Below are 15,831 nucleotides of genomic sequence, written 5' to 3' on the forward strand. Positions count from 1 at the left end.
TTGTCATTCTCAAAGTCCAAAAAATAATCAGCCTTTGGATATTTGCTATAAATAATCCAATAAGCAATATTTATAGAGTTATGTCATACTTAAACAGTAAGATATGCGTTACATTTATACTTAGCCTTCTGTTGTGGCTATAAATCTCATCTGTTTCAGTTGTGCTCTATTTCTTATTGATCTTGACAGTGTATTCTCTAAAATAATAAAGTGAATGAAAATGTACGTAGTCACTTTTATTCTAACAAGTCTTAATTTATTATACAAAATTTAAAATTTTAATTAAATATTTATAGTAGAAAACCACTTTCTTATGTGTGCCATATATAAAGATGAAAACATCTAGCATAACATTAGCTGTGTTGGATAGATGAGCTGGTATGGATTCTGTCACATTCAGCAAGGAAAGTACCACGTAACTATACAGTTCAACTCTATGCATTAAGAATGTGACTTCTGTTAGATGTTAAAGCATATACTTGCCTGTAACGACACACTAAAACTCTTCAAAATTTAATAACATTCGGACAAAGATCATTTAACTACTCTTGCTGAACAGGAAATATTTAATTGTCCCTTTCTACCTCTATTAGTCAGTTCCTTCAGCTTGTCTTTAAAACTTTCCTCAGATGCTTGGTTGTTTTATTTTTGCTTTTTAAAATAGTGTCAGACACAGTTTAAGTAATTAAGTAAGCAGGCATACTTCTCCCCTTCTCACCTGCTTGATTCTAAATTGCACAGCCTGCCATGTTAAATTTTAGACCATCAGAACAACACCTTGGCATTAAATATCAAACTGACTTCATTTTTACTCCAGAAACTTTCTCATTGCTACTTTGCATTTTTCTTCACTAAAGCATCCGTTAGTTGGTGAGTTTTTCAGTTCCTTCTTCATCTTTTCTTTCTCTTGTAACTGTGAGCACTCCAGTAGATTGCATCATTAGGTTAGGCCCTGTGAGCTGTTTTGCTCTTTTCCAAGTGTCTGATTCAGCAGGCCATAGACCACTACTTGCCAGAAAATCGCCATTGCTTCTAGGCTGACGCTTGCCTACTTGTTTTGATCGTCTGAGAGATGAGACTTTGTTTGCCAGAACCACAGTTGATAGAAATAAAATTGTACAGATAAGAAAAAGCACCACAATTATAATTAAGCAAACTAGCATAGCCATTTTGTTGTTGTTTTCCTCACAGACACCTTTTTTGAAAATTTCACTGTGACTTTTGCTTGTGTTTTCAATGCTATGTACTGTTGGAGAACTGTTCCTGACAACGGAAGATATATAAAGCTCCAGTTCAGATTTAGGAGTTAAAGATGCAGTGTGAGATGATGTTGCTATTTCAGGCATTTTTGTAGAAATAACTTTTTTATCTACTTCAGGAGTTTTAGGGTTTGTGTTAGTGTTTTCATTTTGGCTTCTGCCCATCTTATTTTGAATATCTGGATCCAAGACAGTAGTATTATTAGCCCACAGATGGGTATAGTTTGCTTTTGTTCCAGGAGACAAAGAAAAAACTGTTGTCATCAGAAAGGCAAGATGCAGGTAATGTCCTGTGTGTTCCATGTCCGTGAGTATGCTGGTAATCTGTTGGGACAGCAATAAAATTTGTTAACTTGTGAAAGAATAATGGTTCCTCATTTTGGTAATTGTAGTTAAAAGATAGACAGCTGATAATGTTATAAATTAGCTGCAAGCTCATGCCTAACATTTGCTATCCTGTTTGAATTCCTTCTGAACTGATTTTTTTTTCTGTTAGGCTACATATAAAGAAACAATTTAATTTCTATTAACTGTTTAAATGCTAAAAGGTGGCATTACAGATATCTACTAATCATTGTAAACTGAATACCATGGTTTTATAGTTTTCTCCCTCTTAAGCATGCTAGACTTTAGCTTTGAGTCAGATACTTCGGCTTTTACTTTTTTGATTCCTCCTTTTTTTTTTCCTGACCATTTAAGGAAACTCCTTGTAGAAACTCCCCATCCTCTAACAAATGAGTCACCAATCTTTATAGTAAAGGAGAAATGGGACATTTTGCTTCATGTATGAAAAGAAAACGCAAATGGCTTTGTGGTGCTGGGAGGGGGTGCAGTTCAGGAACGGGGAAGTGAGGTGGCAGCCAAAAGAAAAGAGACCTCAAGTAGGAATTCAAGATGTTCTGTTTTCTTCTTGGGTGTTTATTGTGAAGCTTAGAACAAAGCTGGTACTTAGAAATATATTCCTAGTAGTTGTGAAAACAGTTTTATGGTGGTGGGTCTCCCTTCACCTCTGTATCCCCTGACTTATTGTGGCTTTCTGAAAGCAAAGGCATGCGACTTTTCTCATCCTAAACATTTGGCATTAACAGAGAAAAAGAGGCAAGTTTCTTTTGAATAATCTCAAAAGTTCAACAAAAATTACTGACTTTTTTCATTATTATTTATGCTTAGAATTTTTCTGTAAATGTTTTGACATAATTTTTTAAAATAAATTATACAATAAAATATTTAATAGAAATAAATACAACATCAAGATCATGGAGATTTAGACTCAATTGGGAAGTCAAGGCAGATCATGAGTCTCAACCTATAAAGGAAAAAGTGGAATTTCAGTTTTGGCTCTGAGCTCTTTGGAAGCCAGTCCACAAAGGGGACAAAGTCTGATCCTGATTTTCATTATTCACTGTAAGATTGAAGATTTAAATACAACTAGCATATCTGTTCCAGGTACTGGTAAACAAGCAGGAAAGATTTATTACCATTATTGAGCTATCTCTCAAAATAGTATTCCAGTCAGAGCCACTTTTGTAAGAGTATTTTATTGTTAGCATTTATATGAATAGGGAAGTGGAAGGAAAAACTAGGTTATTCTCCTGAGATGTACTAAGTAAAATTGCCTGTTTAAGAACTTTATTTTATATAAGTTCTTCTCAAAAAATGTACATGGGAGTTTGTTGTTGTTTTTTTTTTAATGCAGATTTATTCCATAGGTCTAGGAGGGACCTAAGAGTTCTAACCCACACTCAGGTGACACAGATACTGCTGCTACTCATGCTTCTTCTTCTTCTTTTTTATTGAAGTATAGTTGACTTAAGAATAACGTATGTGATACATTGTTATACAAACAAAAGTAGCATATAGTAAACAATGCTAACTGGAAACTAACCTCTGAAGTAATATTTTCTATTGATAATAGGGAGGGGGAAAAAAACCTTTCTTACGTGTTCTAGAAGTAAGATTACTTTTTGGATTATGATCTTTAATAGACAGTTAAAGATATTGTGCACTGACTTCTATCTAGTAGTGTCCAGCTTCGATTTTTAAGTTGAATGACATAAATCTTTGGATACTTTATGATTCTTCCACAAAGAGAAATACTTTAAATTGGGTTAGCAAATAATTTCCATCCTTTTAAACTAGACTGGACTTCTGCATTAGATGCTAAAATGATCTAAAGCGGGTTATTATTCTTGTCACATCAGTTCATTAACAATGTAATATGCATCATAGTATTCGTACACATTTTAACAGTGCTCACCATGGGATAGATAATAGGCCCGCTGTTGATTGTCTTCAGCCAGATGTACTGTCATCTCCAAATAAACAAACTGTTAACAAAATGAGACTTTCTCTTACCCTTACAAATGCCTAAGAATAGAGAGCTGTCTCTACATCCCAAATTTATGCAGTGGAGGCCAGGTTGTTATCAAAAGTTTTCTTTATCTCTGGTCATTTTCAATAAAAATTATAATGCCTAAGCATTAGTAATGAGAAATTTATTTTTTAAACTTATTTTAATAACAAATAAAACTGTGCAATTCACTCTGGAGTCTAAGCTCAGATCCTTCTTAATCCTAATTTAAAACTTTATGTTGATGTTAAATCTTTCCATCTCTTACTTAAATTTTACTTAATAGGAGAGAAAAAACAGCATACGTTTTCCATTACTAAATCTACTTTGTTAGTAAGATACTTCAGTACTGTTTGAAAGCACTTCCTCAAACACTAATCTGTATGAAGTTACAAGTGAAAAGGCATAAGAAAAACCATTTATATGACCTACCTTACAAAATGCTTGGTCAAAATCTTATTATAACCTGATTTTAATAAGCCACTTCTTTTCTTGTCTTGAAGCACAGCTTCCAAGTAATTTAAGGCAGAATAGACTTGAAGAATCTGAGCCTAAAAGTAAATCTGCAGTAAAAAAGGATATGTACAGCTAGCTTTCCACTAACCACAGATGACACATTTCCTTTCCACTGCAACTAAAGCACATGTCACAGGGGAAAAAAAGAAAAAAACTCCAACTTGTCTAGTTGGCCACTGGCATAACAGGAGGCTTTGTAGAACAAATCCCCGCCTCCAGGGCAGGGAGGGTTTTCTGCTTAATGCCTTTTGACCTTACATTTATTATGTATGCCTGCTGTATGCTCTTGAATGATATGTTAGTATCATTAAAATGAAGAGAAAATAGCATTTTCCCTGAGATTGAGCATTAAAATCTTCTCTAAAAATTGTATTTGTATACCACAGACTGGTTTGATAACATGAGTTTGGAGACCCGGGGTATTGGTGAGATAATAGAAACAGTAATGTATATAACCAACATCTCAAAGTGTGGAACTGCAACAATAATTTGGAGAGAATATCTGATACACTTAGATTATAAGGGACAGAAAATGCTTTTGTGTGGTTTAGTGTATACACACACACACACACACACACACACACTCCCCTAGAATGTCCTGTCATCACTTCATATTCATTCTAAAATGGACTTCATTTTTCCCCCTAAGTGGCTGCCCCTCATGATCTCTGTTTTTGTTCATGGTAGCAACATTCTTTGTAATGACAGAGCCTTGGTATACAGCAGGTCCTTTTAATTCAAGTCCTTTCTTTCAGCCCTGATCAGATCTTGGATCATGTTGGTCCTTTCTTCATATTTTTGAGTCAGTTTCTTCTTTCACTGTCACTTCTTTTCATCGTTACCCTAGTATTTTAGATGCTTATTAAACCATACCTAGACTACTACAACATCTTTTTTTTACTAGCCCCGACTCCTTCATGTATGTTGTATATATCACTTCCTGTGATCATAACACCCCTTTCTTTTTTTTTTAACACCCCTTTCTTTTAAAAAATGTGGTTGAATAACTCCCTAACACCTACAGCAGCAATTCAGAAATGTTTGTGCACATAAATATCAGATGAGAAGGTTGTATCAAAACAGTGAAAATTTCCAGGCTCCACTGCATAGATTCATATATAGTAGGTCTGGGCTGGGACAGGAAATTGCATTTTTATCAAGCACCACAGTTGATTCTGTTGCTGGTGCTCCACAGAACATCCTCTGAGAAATACCAGGCTCCTAGGAGAAAACCTGAGCCCCTTGGTTGAACAGTTCTGGTCCATTTACAATTTAGCTATTCTGTATTTTTCCATCTTTATCTCTTAAAACTTCTCTACGTGAATCTTCCATTCTAGCTAAACTAGCTGATTCTTACCTCAACACATCTAGTTACCTATTTTTCTCCTTCTTTCCCTCTCTCCATGAGGCCTGCCAATCCCTCTTCTTGTTGAGTTTGAAATTCCTCCTGCCCGCTTCAGCATCTTTTATGTAGTTTTCACTGGTTACCCAGTTTGTGTTGATTTCTCCACTCTTTTTTTGTGTGTGTGTGGTACGTAGGCCTCTCACTGCTGTGGCCTCTCCTGTTGCGGAGCACAGGCTCTGGACGCGCAGGTTCAGCGGCCATGGCTCACGGGCCCAGCTGCTCCGCGGCATGTGGGATCTTCCCGGACCGGGGCATGAACCCGTGTCCCCTGCGGACTCTCAACCACTACGCCACCAGGGAAGCCCTCTCCACTCTTTTGAACTTAACAAAAGTATTTTTCTCTGCAATTTCTTTGACAAGTGATTACATACTACCTCATATCTTTTCTTCGTTCTTGAAATATTTTTCTTTTATTTTAAAATCATTCGACTTGTCATAGTTTTGTCTTATTTTCTCCCAGTAAGATTTAAAACTCTTAGGAAAGGATATTTATCTTAGCCTACTTCGTAGTACCACCTGAGTCATCAAGTATAGAACACTGGTTGTTTTGATTTGAAATTCTCGTACTGTAATTTGTGGGCTTTCTGATGGTCCTTATTTTGACTCCTCACATTGATTAGCATTCTTTTGAGTGTAAGCAACATATGACCTAATACAGCTTAATCAAAAAGTGGAATTTATTGGCTCACACAGCTGAGTAGTACAGGGATAAATGTGATCCCAGGAGAGGGGCTTTATATAGGACTCAGATGAAATGGCCAGGGCCCCAGTTTCGCTCTTCATTTCTCTGCTCCATTTCTTCAGTTTTTAGACAGGCTCTTCCTTCATATCTCAAGATATAAGCTAACAGCTGCCAGAGCTATATGGTCCCTTATTTATAAACATCAGGAAAGAAAAAGGTCTTGATTCCCAGTTTAAGCTGAAGTCTTTGAATTGGGCCCCTTTGGCCCGGTTGTTCTGCTTTGAGTCATGTGATCATTGTTGAACCATTCTCTCTGGTTACGGTGAGATATGAATTGACTATAAGTCATTCAGTTTACTCCAGGACTCCAAGTAGGTCATTCCCACCCAAACTGTTCACCTGGGAACTTGGATGGGCCTAGAAGCAACCAACCAATGTCCATTGACTTCCTCCTTGCTTGACTATGGTGGGCAGGTTTGTTGTTGTTATTGTTGCTCAAAGTTATTGATCTGGGGATTTGTCTCTTCCATTTTACTTCAGCCTTACTTCTCAGTGTCTTAAGAACAAGTGATTTAAAAAATGGATTCAGACTTTGTATAATGGTTTAATATTATAGTTAGTTTTCTCTAGAAAACTAGTCAGAATATAAGGGAATAAAATAGATTAGTAGCATCTGTATATCCATTCAGAACTCTGTTAATGATCTGTGTACTTTTTTTCATCTTCCTTAGGTTCAAAACTGGTCAAATCAATGGCGATTTGCTGATATACCACGTCTTACTTACTTTAAAGCCATATTATGCAAAGCCATATGAAATTGTAGTGGACCTTACCCATACTGGGCCTAGCAATCGCTTTAAAACAGACTTTCTCTCCAAGTGGTTTGTTGTTTTTCCTGGCTTTGCTTATGATAATGTCTCTGCAGTCTATATCTATAACTGTAACTCCTGGGTCAGGGAATACACCAAGTATCACGAGCGGCTGCTGACTGGCCTCAAAGGCAGCAAAAGACTCATTTTCATAGACTGTCCTGGGAAACTGGCTGAGCACATTGAGCATGAACAACAGAAACTACCCGCTGCCACCTTGGCTTTAGAAGAGGACCTGAAGGTATTCCACAATGCTCTCAAGCTAGCTCACAAAGACACCAAGGTTTCTATTAAAGTAAGTTTCATTCGCTGTTAGGTAAGTGATTCATTGCCTTTCTTGACTAACCTGACTATATACTGGACTCCCCAGGGTCCCGGTAGTAATGTATCAAACGTAAAGTCCAGATGGAGGAAAACCAAGCTTTCTATATCTTCATGGAGGTCCTGCAGAAAACTGGAGAGGTGTACCCTTAATAATATTCCAGGTTGGATTGGAGGCAGGAGAGTGTTGTAGAATGGGCAGTTTGCTGTATATCAGTCTTACAGTAGGAATATGTGAACAGTGGAAATTACCTATTGAGAGTTCTTCCGATTATTACATGCTTTTTGCAGAGTGAGGAAGGTGAACCTTCAGGATAAAACCTGTAATTATCCATAGGATTCTTGACCTTTTAAAAAATAACTTTTTTCTGCTGTTTTCAGTCTCTTTTGACAGCATTTATGACAATAATTATTGAACCTATTTGAATACATAATGGTGGTAACTCTTCTTTAAATGGTTAACATGGTATTTTGTTTGGTTGGTTTTCGAAACTTCTCAGAATTCTACATAATGAAATTTAATTCTTTTCCACTCTACCCTCTTGCTCCCATTTTTCAGGTTGGTTCTACTGCTGTTCAGGTAACCTCAGCAGAGCGAACAAAAGTCCTGGGGCAGTCAGTCTTTCTAAATGATATCTATTATGCTTCGGAAATTGAAGAGATCTGCCTAGTGGATGAGAACCAGTTCACCTTAACTATTGCAAACCAGGGCACACCACTGACCTTCATGCACCAGGAGTGTGAAGCCATTGTTCAGTCTATCATTCACATCCGGACACGTTGGGAGCTGTCGCAGCCTGACTCCATCCCCCAGCATACCAAGATTCGCCCAAAAGATGTCCCTGGGACACTGCTCAATATCGCATTACTTAATTTAGGCAGTTCAGACCCTAGTTTACGGTAGGTTTATAAAAAACTCATTTCAATTTTGTTCAAGGTTTGTTGGTTTTAAAGTGAGACCAATTAATAAGCTTTTAAAGCAGCCTCTACCTTAATACTGTAAATTGGCAGGTCTTCTATATTGGTTAACCAGTATGACCTCATCCAGTTCGCATGAACTGTGGAATTGTGAATAGGGTGATTCACACTAAACCAATGTATGTTCTTTCAACTTTCAGCTGAAACATACAGCATAGCAGTTTTGGTGGGGTTTTTTTTTTTTTTTTTTTTTAAAGTCTTTTTTTTTCCCTAAAAGTCTATTTCTAAATTAAGTTTCTCCTTTTCTGAGTTCTCTAAATTTTTCCCATGTTCGAAAGTACATCACTATTAAGTTTCCTCGCAGTCAAATTAGATTATCATTGTTTGAAAAGGAGGGCTTATAACTTTAGCATTTTAAATGAAAAAAAAAGAAAAAAGAAAAGAAAAGGAGGGCTTAATGTTCAGTAACTCAGTAACACAGCATAGTTTCCGCCTGTGTAACTTCAACAAAATTCTTGAAAGAAAGCTTAAGACAAATACAGATGTCAGATGAACAGTGTATAATTGGTTCTGGTTAGGCTTAGTAATCGAAACATGAATGAGGAAAGGGCAGGGCCTGGGGAGTCAGTAGATTAGGTTTAAATCTAGATCTGCTTCTCTTTATGACTTTGGGCAAGGTACTGAAGTTCTGCTTCAGAAAATCTTCCCTTGGGTATAATATAACTCAGGTTTATAAATGGGCTTTTTAGAATTCCAAATTCTCCCTTATTTGAGAGGGAAAAAAAAATCAGCAAGATTTCTTTACCTGGATGGGCCTCATGGGGTTCATGAACTCCCAGAAAATATACACAAAACTTCATGTATGCTTAGCGTCCATTATCTCAGAGGAGTCTGTGACACCTACTCCCAGTTTGAGGAATCCCAGTTCTTTGTAGCTGTTGAAATATACAGAGTGAAAGTCACTGTCAAAATAATATCACCCAGAATTCCTAGGAGTTAGCAAAAGATAAACTTAGAAACAATAATATTAATATTTCCATTTTAGGAAAATGGAACTATAAGTCTGTCTCGAATTTCTAATTCAAAATTCCTTATAGAAGAATGCTAGCAAACTTTCAACAATTATTAGCTTGAATGAACCTCTATTCTCTTGTGAAATTAAGCAAGCTGACAGCTTCTGCTTTTTACTGAAGCATGTTGTCGCAGAGAAAAAGCCTTGAGGCAAACTTATAATTTCAGTGGCTTTTTCCCCCCATATGGTTGTTGCATAAATGTATTAGCATGATGAAAGTTCAGAGGTAAGGAAAACCTGAAATTTACTGAGCAAACCATTTCTTTTGTGGATAGGGGAGAAAAATCATCTAAAAATTGAGTTTTTTGAGCTGTTTCCTAAGTTGTTTAAGTATATTTTTAGACATTTATAAGGGAGCTTTTAGTTCTCATGGAACCTGGATATATATTATGGTTTGGATTTTGTTTTTTTTTTTTAATTTAGTGCTTATGTATAATAGTAGGAGTTCATAAAAGAAAAAAATGGCAGGGGAGACTTAATTATATTAAAAAAATGTTTGACCTCTAGTTTGTAGTATAACTTGTAGGACACCTAGAAGGAAATTCAGTAGATGCTGATGAAAGATTTTAACAATCTAATTTGATGAGGGCCATCTCATTTCTCATTATCCCAGTTATAACTGGATCTAGTGGGAGCGGGAGCCACAATTTGAGTTTTGGCCTCACTGAAAATATGATATGCCTTATTCTGTCTTTCTTTATATTGATCCATCTTAAGACCATAAAATTCTCATATCTTATATCCCAATGAAATGTCTTTTAGAAAGGCCTTGTATTCGCTGCCTCAGGAGCCTCACAGTCCTCTTCTGGTTATGTGAAGATTTCCCTTTTAAAAAAAATCCCTAAACGATAAAGGGGTATTTTGTGTTTACCATAGAATCACAAAATCTTATCTCTAATTGATCATAAAATTTAAAAATAGTTGATCTATGCTTGGTAATAGAATCATAAGTTGTATGTTATGAAAAAATTTTGGAATTATAAGAAAAAATAAGTTTTAAAACAACTTAATTTGTGTTTTCTCCTAGGTCAGCTGCCTATAATCTTCTGTGTGCCTTAACTTGTACCTTTAATTTAAAAATCGAGGGCCAGTTACTAGAGACATCAGGTTTATGTATCCCAGCCAACAACACCCTATTTATTGTCTCTATTAGTAAGACACTGGCAGCCAATGAGCCACACCTCACCTTAGAATTTTTGGAAGAGTGTATTTCTGGATTTAGCAAATCTAGTAAGTACTGATAATTTTCTTTAATACTAACAATGATTCTAAGAAGATTCAGAGACAACCATTTCATTTCAGAATTTGCCAGTGAAATCTTTAGTATAGTTCCACTTCTTTACTTCTGTTTTTTCATCTGACTGAAGAAACTTCATGGTAGACCACATTGAGAAATCCACCAGAATTCTGGCAATACATGCAAGGTGGCAAGATATTGATACCATCTGTGTCTCTGGGCAACTTACAAAGCATCTTTCGTACTATTTCAGTTTAATTAGCTTCAGTATTTCTCTTCTTAGCAGGTTATTCCCAATGAGTAAAGTATCCACTTCCTTGATTTTAGGGAAGTAGCCATTTCCTCTTTTCTTCAGGTTGACTTTGAACTGTGATATTATTGTTCATGTACACTTCATGGAGAATGCAGTGGCACAAAATACAGGGTCCAGAGTCAACTCCTGACTTGGCTTTGATAAGTGTCATAAATTTAACATCTACTCCGTCCTCAGATCCTATAGTAGTATAAATGTTGCTCTTCTCCCAGCTTATTTCCTGACATTTTCTTTTTTTAATTTATCAATGTCATGAATAATATTTTATAGTTTTAAAAAATTTATTTATTTATTTATTTATTTATTTTTGGCTACGTTGGGTCTTCATTGCTGCATGCAGGCTTTCTCTAGTTGCAGCGAGTAGGGACTACTCTTCGTTGCAGTCCATGGGCTTCTCACTGTAGTGGCTTGTCTTGTTACAGAGCACAGGCTCTAGGCACGCGGGCTTCAGTAGTTGTGGCACGCGAGCTAGGTAGTCTTGGACCACAGGCTCTAGAGTGCAGGCTCAGTAGTTGTGGCACAAGGGGTTAGTTGCTCCACGGCATGTGGGATCTTCCCGGACCAGGGCTCGAACACGTGTCCCCTGCATTGGCAGGTAGATTCTTAACCACTGCACTACCAGGGAAGTCCCTCCTGACGTTTTCTTCCCTTCCCTTTCTCTCTCCATAATACATAAAAATTTTTTTATGCATTCAAACACATTTCTTGATTTTTCTGTATTAAGTAATTGAAAGCTTTGAAAATTCCATGAGACAAGATCACTACATATTTTTACAGTTAAGAGATGTAAGAATATAACCCTAAAAAGAAAATGTGTAAGACTGACAAAACAAGAAAAGTATAAAGATTTATTGAAACATATTAATAATAAAAAAAATGATTTGAGTGAATGGACACAGGTATTGTGTTCCTGGATGAACAGTTCTTCCCAGATTATTACAATATGAATGTAATTCCTTTAAAATATCTATGAGATTTGAGGATTAAGAACGAGGTAGAATTTTAAATGATTATACATTTCACTAGAAAGTACAATAGCTAAGAAAATATTGAAAGGAAAGAAAACTGAGAGGGGCTTGAATTAACAGATATGTTAACACATAACAGTGCAGTAATTTAAACGGGTGTTCAAAAATCAGCAGTCACATCACTTTAAGAGAAACAGATTGATAAAGAAGTATCACAAACTAATAGAAGAAAGAGTAAATCATTTAAGAAATGAGGCTGGGAAATGAATTAAGTTGGGTCTTCATCTTAACGCCAAACCACAAGATGCCAAAATAAGTTCTAACTATCAACATATTTAAGAATTGAGAGGAAACTTGCACAAGCCTCTTAGATAGCCTCATCCACCAGAGGGCAGACAGCAGAATCAAGAAGGACTACAGTCCAGCCTATGGAACAAAAAACCACATTCACAGAAAGATAGACAAGATGAAAAGGCAAAGGGCTATGTACCAGATGAAGGAACAAAATAAAACCCCAGAAAAACAACTAAATGAAGTGGAGATGGGCAACCTTCCAGAAAAAGAATTCAGAATAATGATAGTGAAGATGATCCAGGACCTCGGACAAAGAATGGAGGCAAAGATGGAGAAGATGCAAGAAATGTTTAACAAAGACCGAGAAGAATTAAAGAACAAACAAACAGAGATGAACAATATAATAACTGAAATAAAAAAATACAGTAGAAGGAATCAATAGCAGAATAACTGAGGCAGAAGAACGGATAAGTGACCTGGACGACAGAATGGTGGATTCACTGCTGCAGAACAGAATACAGAAAAAAGAATGAAAAGAAATGAAGACAGCCTAAGAGACCTCTGGGACAACATTAAACGCAACAACATTTGCATTATAGGGGTCCCAGAAGGAGAAGAGAGAGAGGAAGGACATGAGAAAATATTTGAAGAGATTATAGTCGAGAACTTCCCTAACATGGGAAAGGAAATAGCCACCCAGGTCCAGGAAGTGCAGAGAGCCCCATACAGGATAAACCCAAGGAGAAACACGCCAAGACACATAGTAATCAAATTGGCAAAAATTAAAGACAAAGAAAAATTATTGAAAGCAGCAAGGGAAAAACAACAAATAACATACAAGGGAACTCTCAGAATGTTAACAGCTGATTTCTCAGCAGAAAGTCTACAAGCCAGAAGGGAGTAGCATGACATATTTAAAGTGATGAAAGGGAAGAATCTACAACCAAGATTACTCTACATGGCAAGGATCTCATTCAGATTTGATGGAGAAATCAAAAGCTTTACAGACAAGCAAAAGCTAAGAGAATTCAGCACCACCAAACCAGCACCACCAAACAACAAATGCTAAAGGAACTTCTCTAAGTGGGAAACATGAGAAGACAAGGACCTACAAAAACAAACCCAAAACAATTAAGAAAATGGTCATAGGAACATACATATCGATAACTACCTTAAACGTGAATGGATTAAATGCTCCAACCAAAAGACACAGGCTTGCTGAATGGATACAAAAACAAGACCTATACATATGCTGTCTATAAGAGACCCACTTCAGACTTAAGGACACATACAGACTGAAAGTGAGGGGATGGAAAAAGATATTCCATGCAAATGGAAATCAAAAGAAAGCTGGAGTAGCAATACTCATATCACACAAAATAGACTTTAAAATGAAGAATGTTACAAGAGACAAGGAAGGACACTACATAATGATCAAGGGATCAATCCAGGAAGAAGATATGACAATTATAAATATATATGCACCCAACATAGGAGCACCTCAATACATAAGGCAACTGCTAACAGCTATAAAAGAGGAAATTGACAGTAATACAGTCATAGTGGGGGACTTTAACACCTCACTTACACCAATGGACAGATCATCCAAAATGAAAATAAATAAGGAAACAGAAGCTTTAAGTGACACAATAGACCAGATAGATTTAATTGATGTTTATAGGGCATTCCATCCAAAAACAGCAGATTACACTTTCTTCTCAAGTGTGCATGGAACATTCTCCAGGATAGATCACATCTTGGGTCACAAATCAAGCCTCAGTAAATTTAAGAAAATTGAAATCGTATCAAGCATCTTTTCTGACCACAACGCCAGGAGATTAGAAATGAATTACAGGGAAAAAAACGTAAAAAACACAAACACATGAAGGCTAAACAATATGTTACTAAATAACCAAGAGATCACTGAAGAAATCAAAGAGGAAATCAAAAGATACTTAGAGACAAATGACAATGAAAACATGATGATCCAAAACCTATGGGATGCAGCAAAAGCAGTTCTAAGAGGGAAGTTTATAGCAATACAAGCCTACCTCAAGAAACAAAAATCTCAAACAATCTAACCTTACACCTAAAGGAACTAGACAAAGAAGAACAAACAAAACCCAAAGTTAGCAGAAGGAAAGAAATCATAAAGATCAGCAGAAATAAGTGAAATAGAAACAGAGAAAACAATAGCAAATATCAATAAAACTAAAAGCTGGTTCTTTGAGAAGATAAACAAAATTGATAAACCATTAGCCAGAATCATCAAGAAAAAGAGGGAGAGGACTCAAATCAATAAAATTAGAAATAAAGGAGAAGTTACAACAGCTACTGCAGAAATACAAAGCATTCTAAGAGACTACTACAAGCAACTCTATGCCAATAAAATGGACAACCTGGAAGAAATGGACAAATTCTTAGAAAGGTATAACCTTCCAAGACTGAACCAGGAAGAAATAGAAAATATGGACAGACCAATCACAAGTAATGAAATTGAAACTGATTGAAAATCTTCCAACAAACAAAAGTCCAGAACCAGATGGCTTCAGAGGTGAATTCTATCAAACATTTAGAGAAGAGCTAACACTCATCTTTTTCAAACTCTTACAAAAAATTGCAGAGGAAGGAGCACTCCCAAATTCATTCTATGAGGCAACCATCACCCTGATACCAAAACCAGAAAAAGATGCTACAAAAAAAGAAAATTACAGACCAATATCATGATGAATATAGATGCAAAAGTCCTCAGCAAAATACTAGGAAACAGAATCCAACAACACATTGAAAGGATCATACACCATGATCAAGTGGGATTTATCCCAGGGATGCAAGGATTCTTCAGTATACGCAAATCAATCAATGTGATACACCATATTAACAAATTGAAGAATAAAAACTATGTGATCATCTCAATAGATGCATAAAAAGCTTTCGACAAAATTCAACACCCATTTATGATAAAAACTCTCCAGAAAGTGGGCATAGAGGGAACCTACCTCAACATAATAAAGGCCATATACAACAAACCCACAGCAGATATCATTCTCAATGGTGAAAAACTGAAAACATTTCCTCTAAGATCAGGAACAAGACAAGGTTGTCCACTCTCACCACTATTATTCAGCATAGTTTTGGAAGTCCTAGCCATGGCAATCAGAGAAGAAGAAGAAAAGGAATACAGATTGGAAAAGAAAAAACTGTCACTGTTTGCAGATGGCATGATACTATACGTAGCGAATCCTAAAGATGTCACCAGAAAACTACGAGAGCTAATCAATGAATTTGGTAAAGTTGCAGGATACAAAATTAATGCACAGAAATCTCTTGCATTCCTATACACTAATGATGAAAAATCTGAAAGAGAAATTAAGGAAACACTTCCATTTACCATTGCAACAAAAAGAATAAAATACCTAGGAATAAACCTACCTAGGGAGACAAAAGACCTGTATGCAGAAAACTATAAGACACTGATGAAAGAAATTAAAGATGATACAAACAGATGGAGAGATATACCATGTTCTTGGATTGGAGGAATCAATATTGTGAACATGACTATACTACCCAAAGCAATCTACAGATTCAGTGCAATCCCTATCAAATTACCAGTGGCATCTTTTACAG

At 36.2% G+C, this 15,831-nt stretch overlaps 2 protein-coding genes across 2 annotated transcripts in view; one reads left to right on the forward strand and one right to left on the reverse strand.

Moving 5' to 3' along the window:
• Positions 1-15,831, forward strand: part of NF1 (neurofibromin 1) — a gene marked incomplete at both ends in the record, with an annotated part of 254,679 nt that overhangs the window by 202,748 nt on the left and 36,100 nt on the right. The window contains 3 exons of the mRNA XM_079725195.1: positions 6,944-7,376; positions 7,962-8,302; positions 10,420-10,622. Of these exons, the coding sequence (XP_079581321.1) occupies positions 6,944-7,376; positions 7,962-8,302; positions 10,420-10,622 (977 nt within the window). The remainder of the gene's footprint in view (positions 1-6,943; positions 7,377-7,961; positions 8,303-10,419; positions 10,623-15,831) is intronic.
• EVI2A (ecotropic viral integration site 2A) lies at positions 864-1,577 on the reverse strand (the record flags this gene model as incomplete). The annotated part of the gene is made up of 1 exon (XM_079726199.1): positions 864-1,577. Exon 1 carries the CDS (start codon positions 1,560-1,562, stop codon positions 864-866), a length of 699 nt encoding a protein of 232 aa, XP_079582325.1. The 5' UTR covers positions 1,563-1,577.

This window comes from Hyperoodon ampullatus (genome assembly GCF_949752795.1).
Source record: "Hyperoodon ampullatus genome assembly, chromosome: 19".
Taxonomy (NCBI): Eukaryota; Metazoa; Chordata; class Mammalia; order Artiodactyla; family Ziphiidae; genus Hyperoodon; species Hyperoodon ampullatus.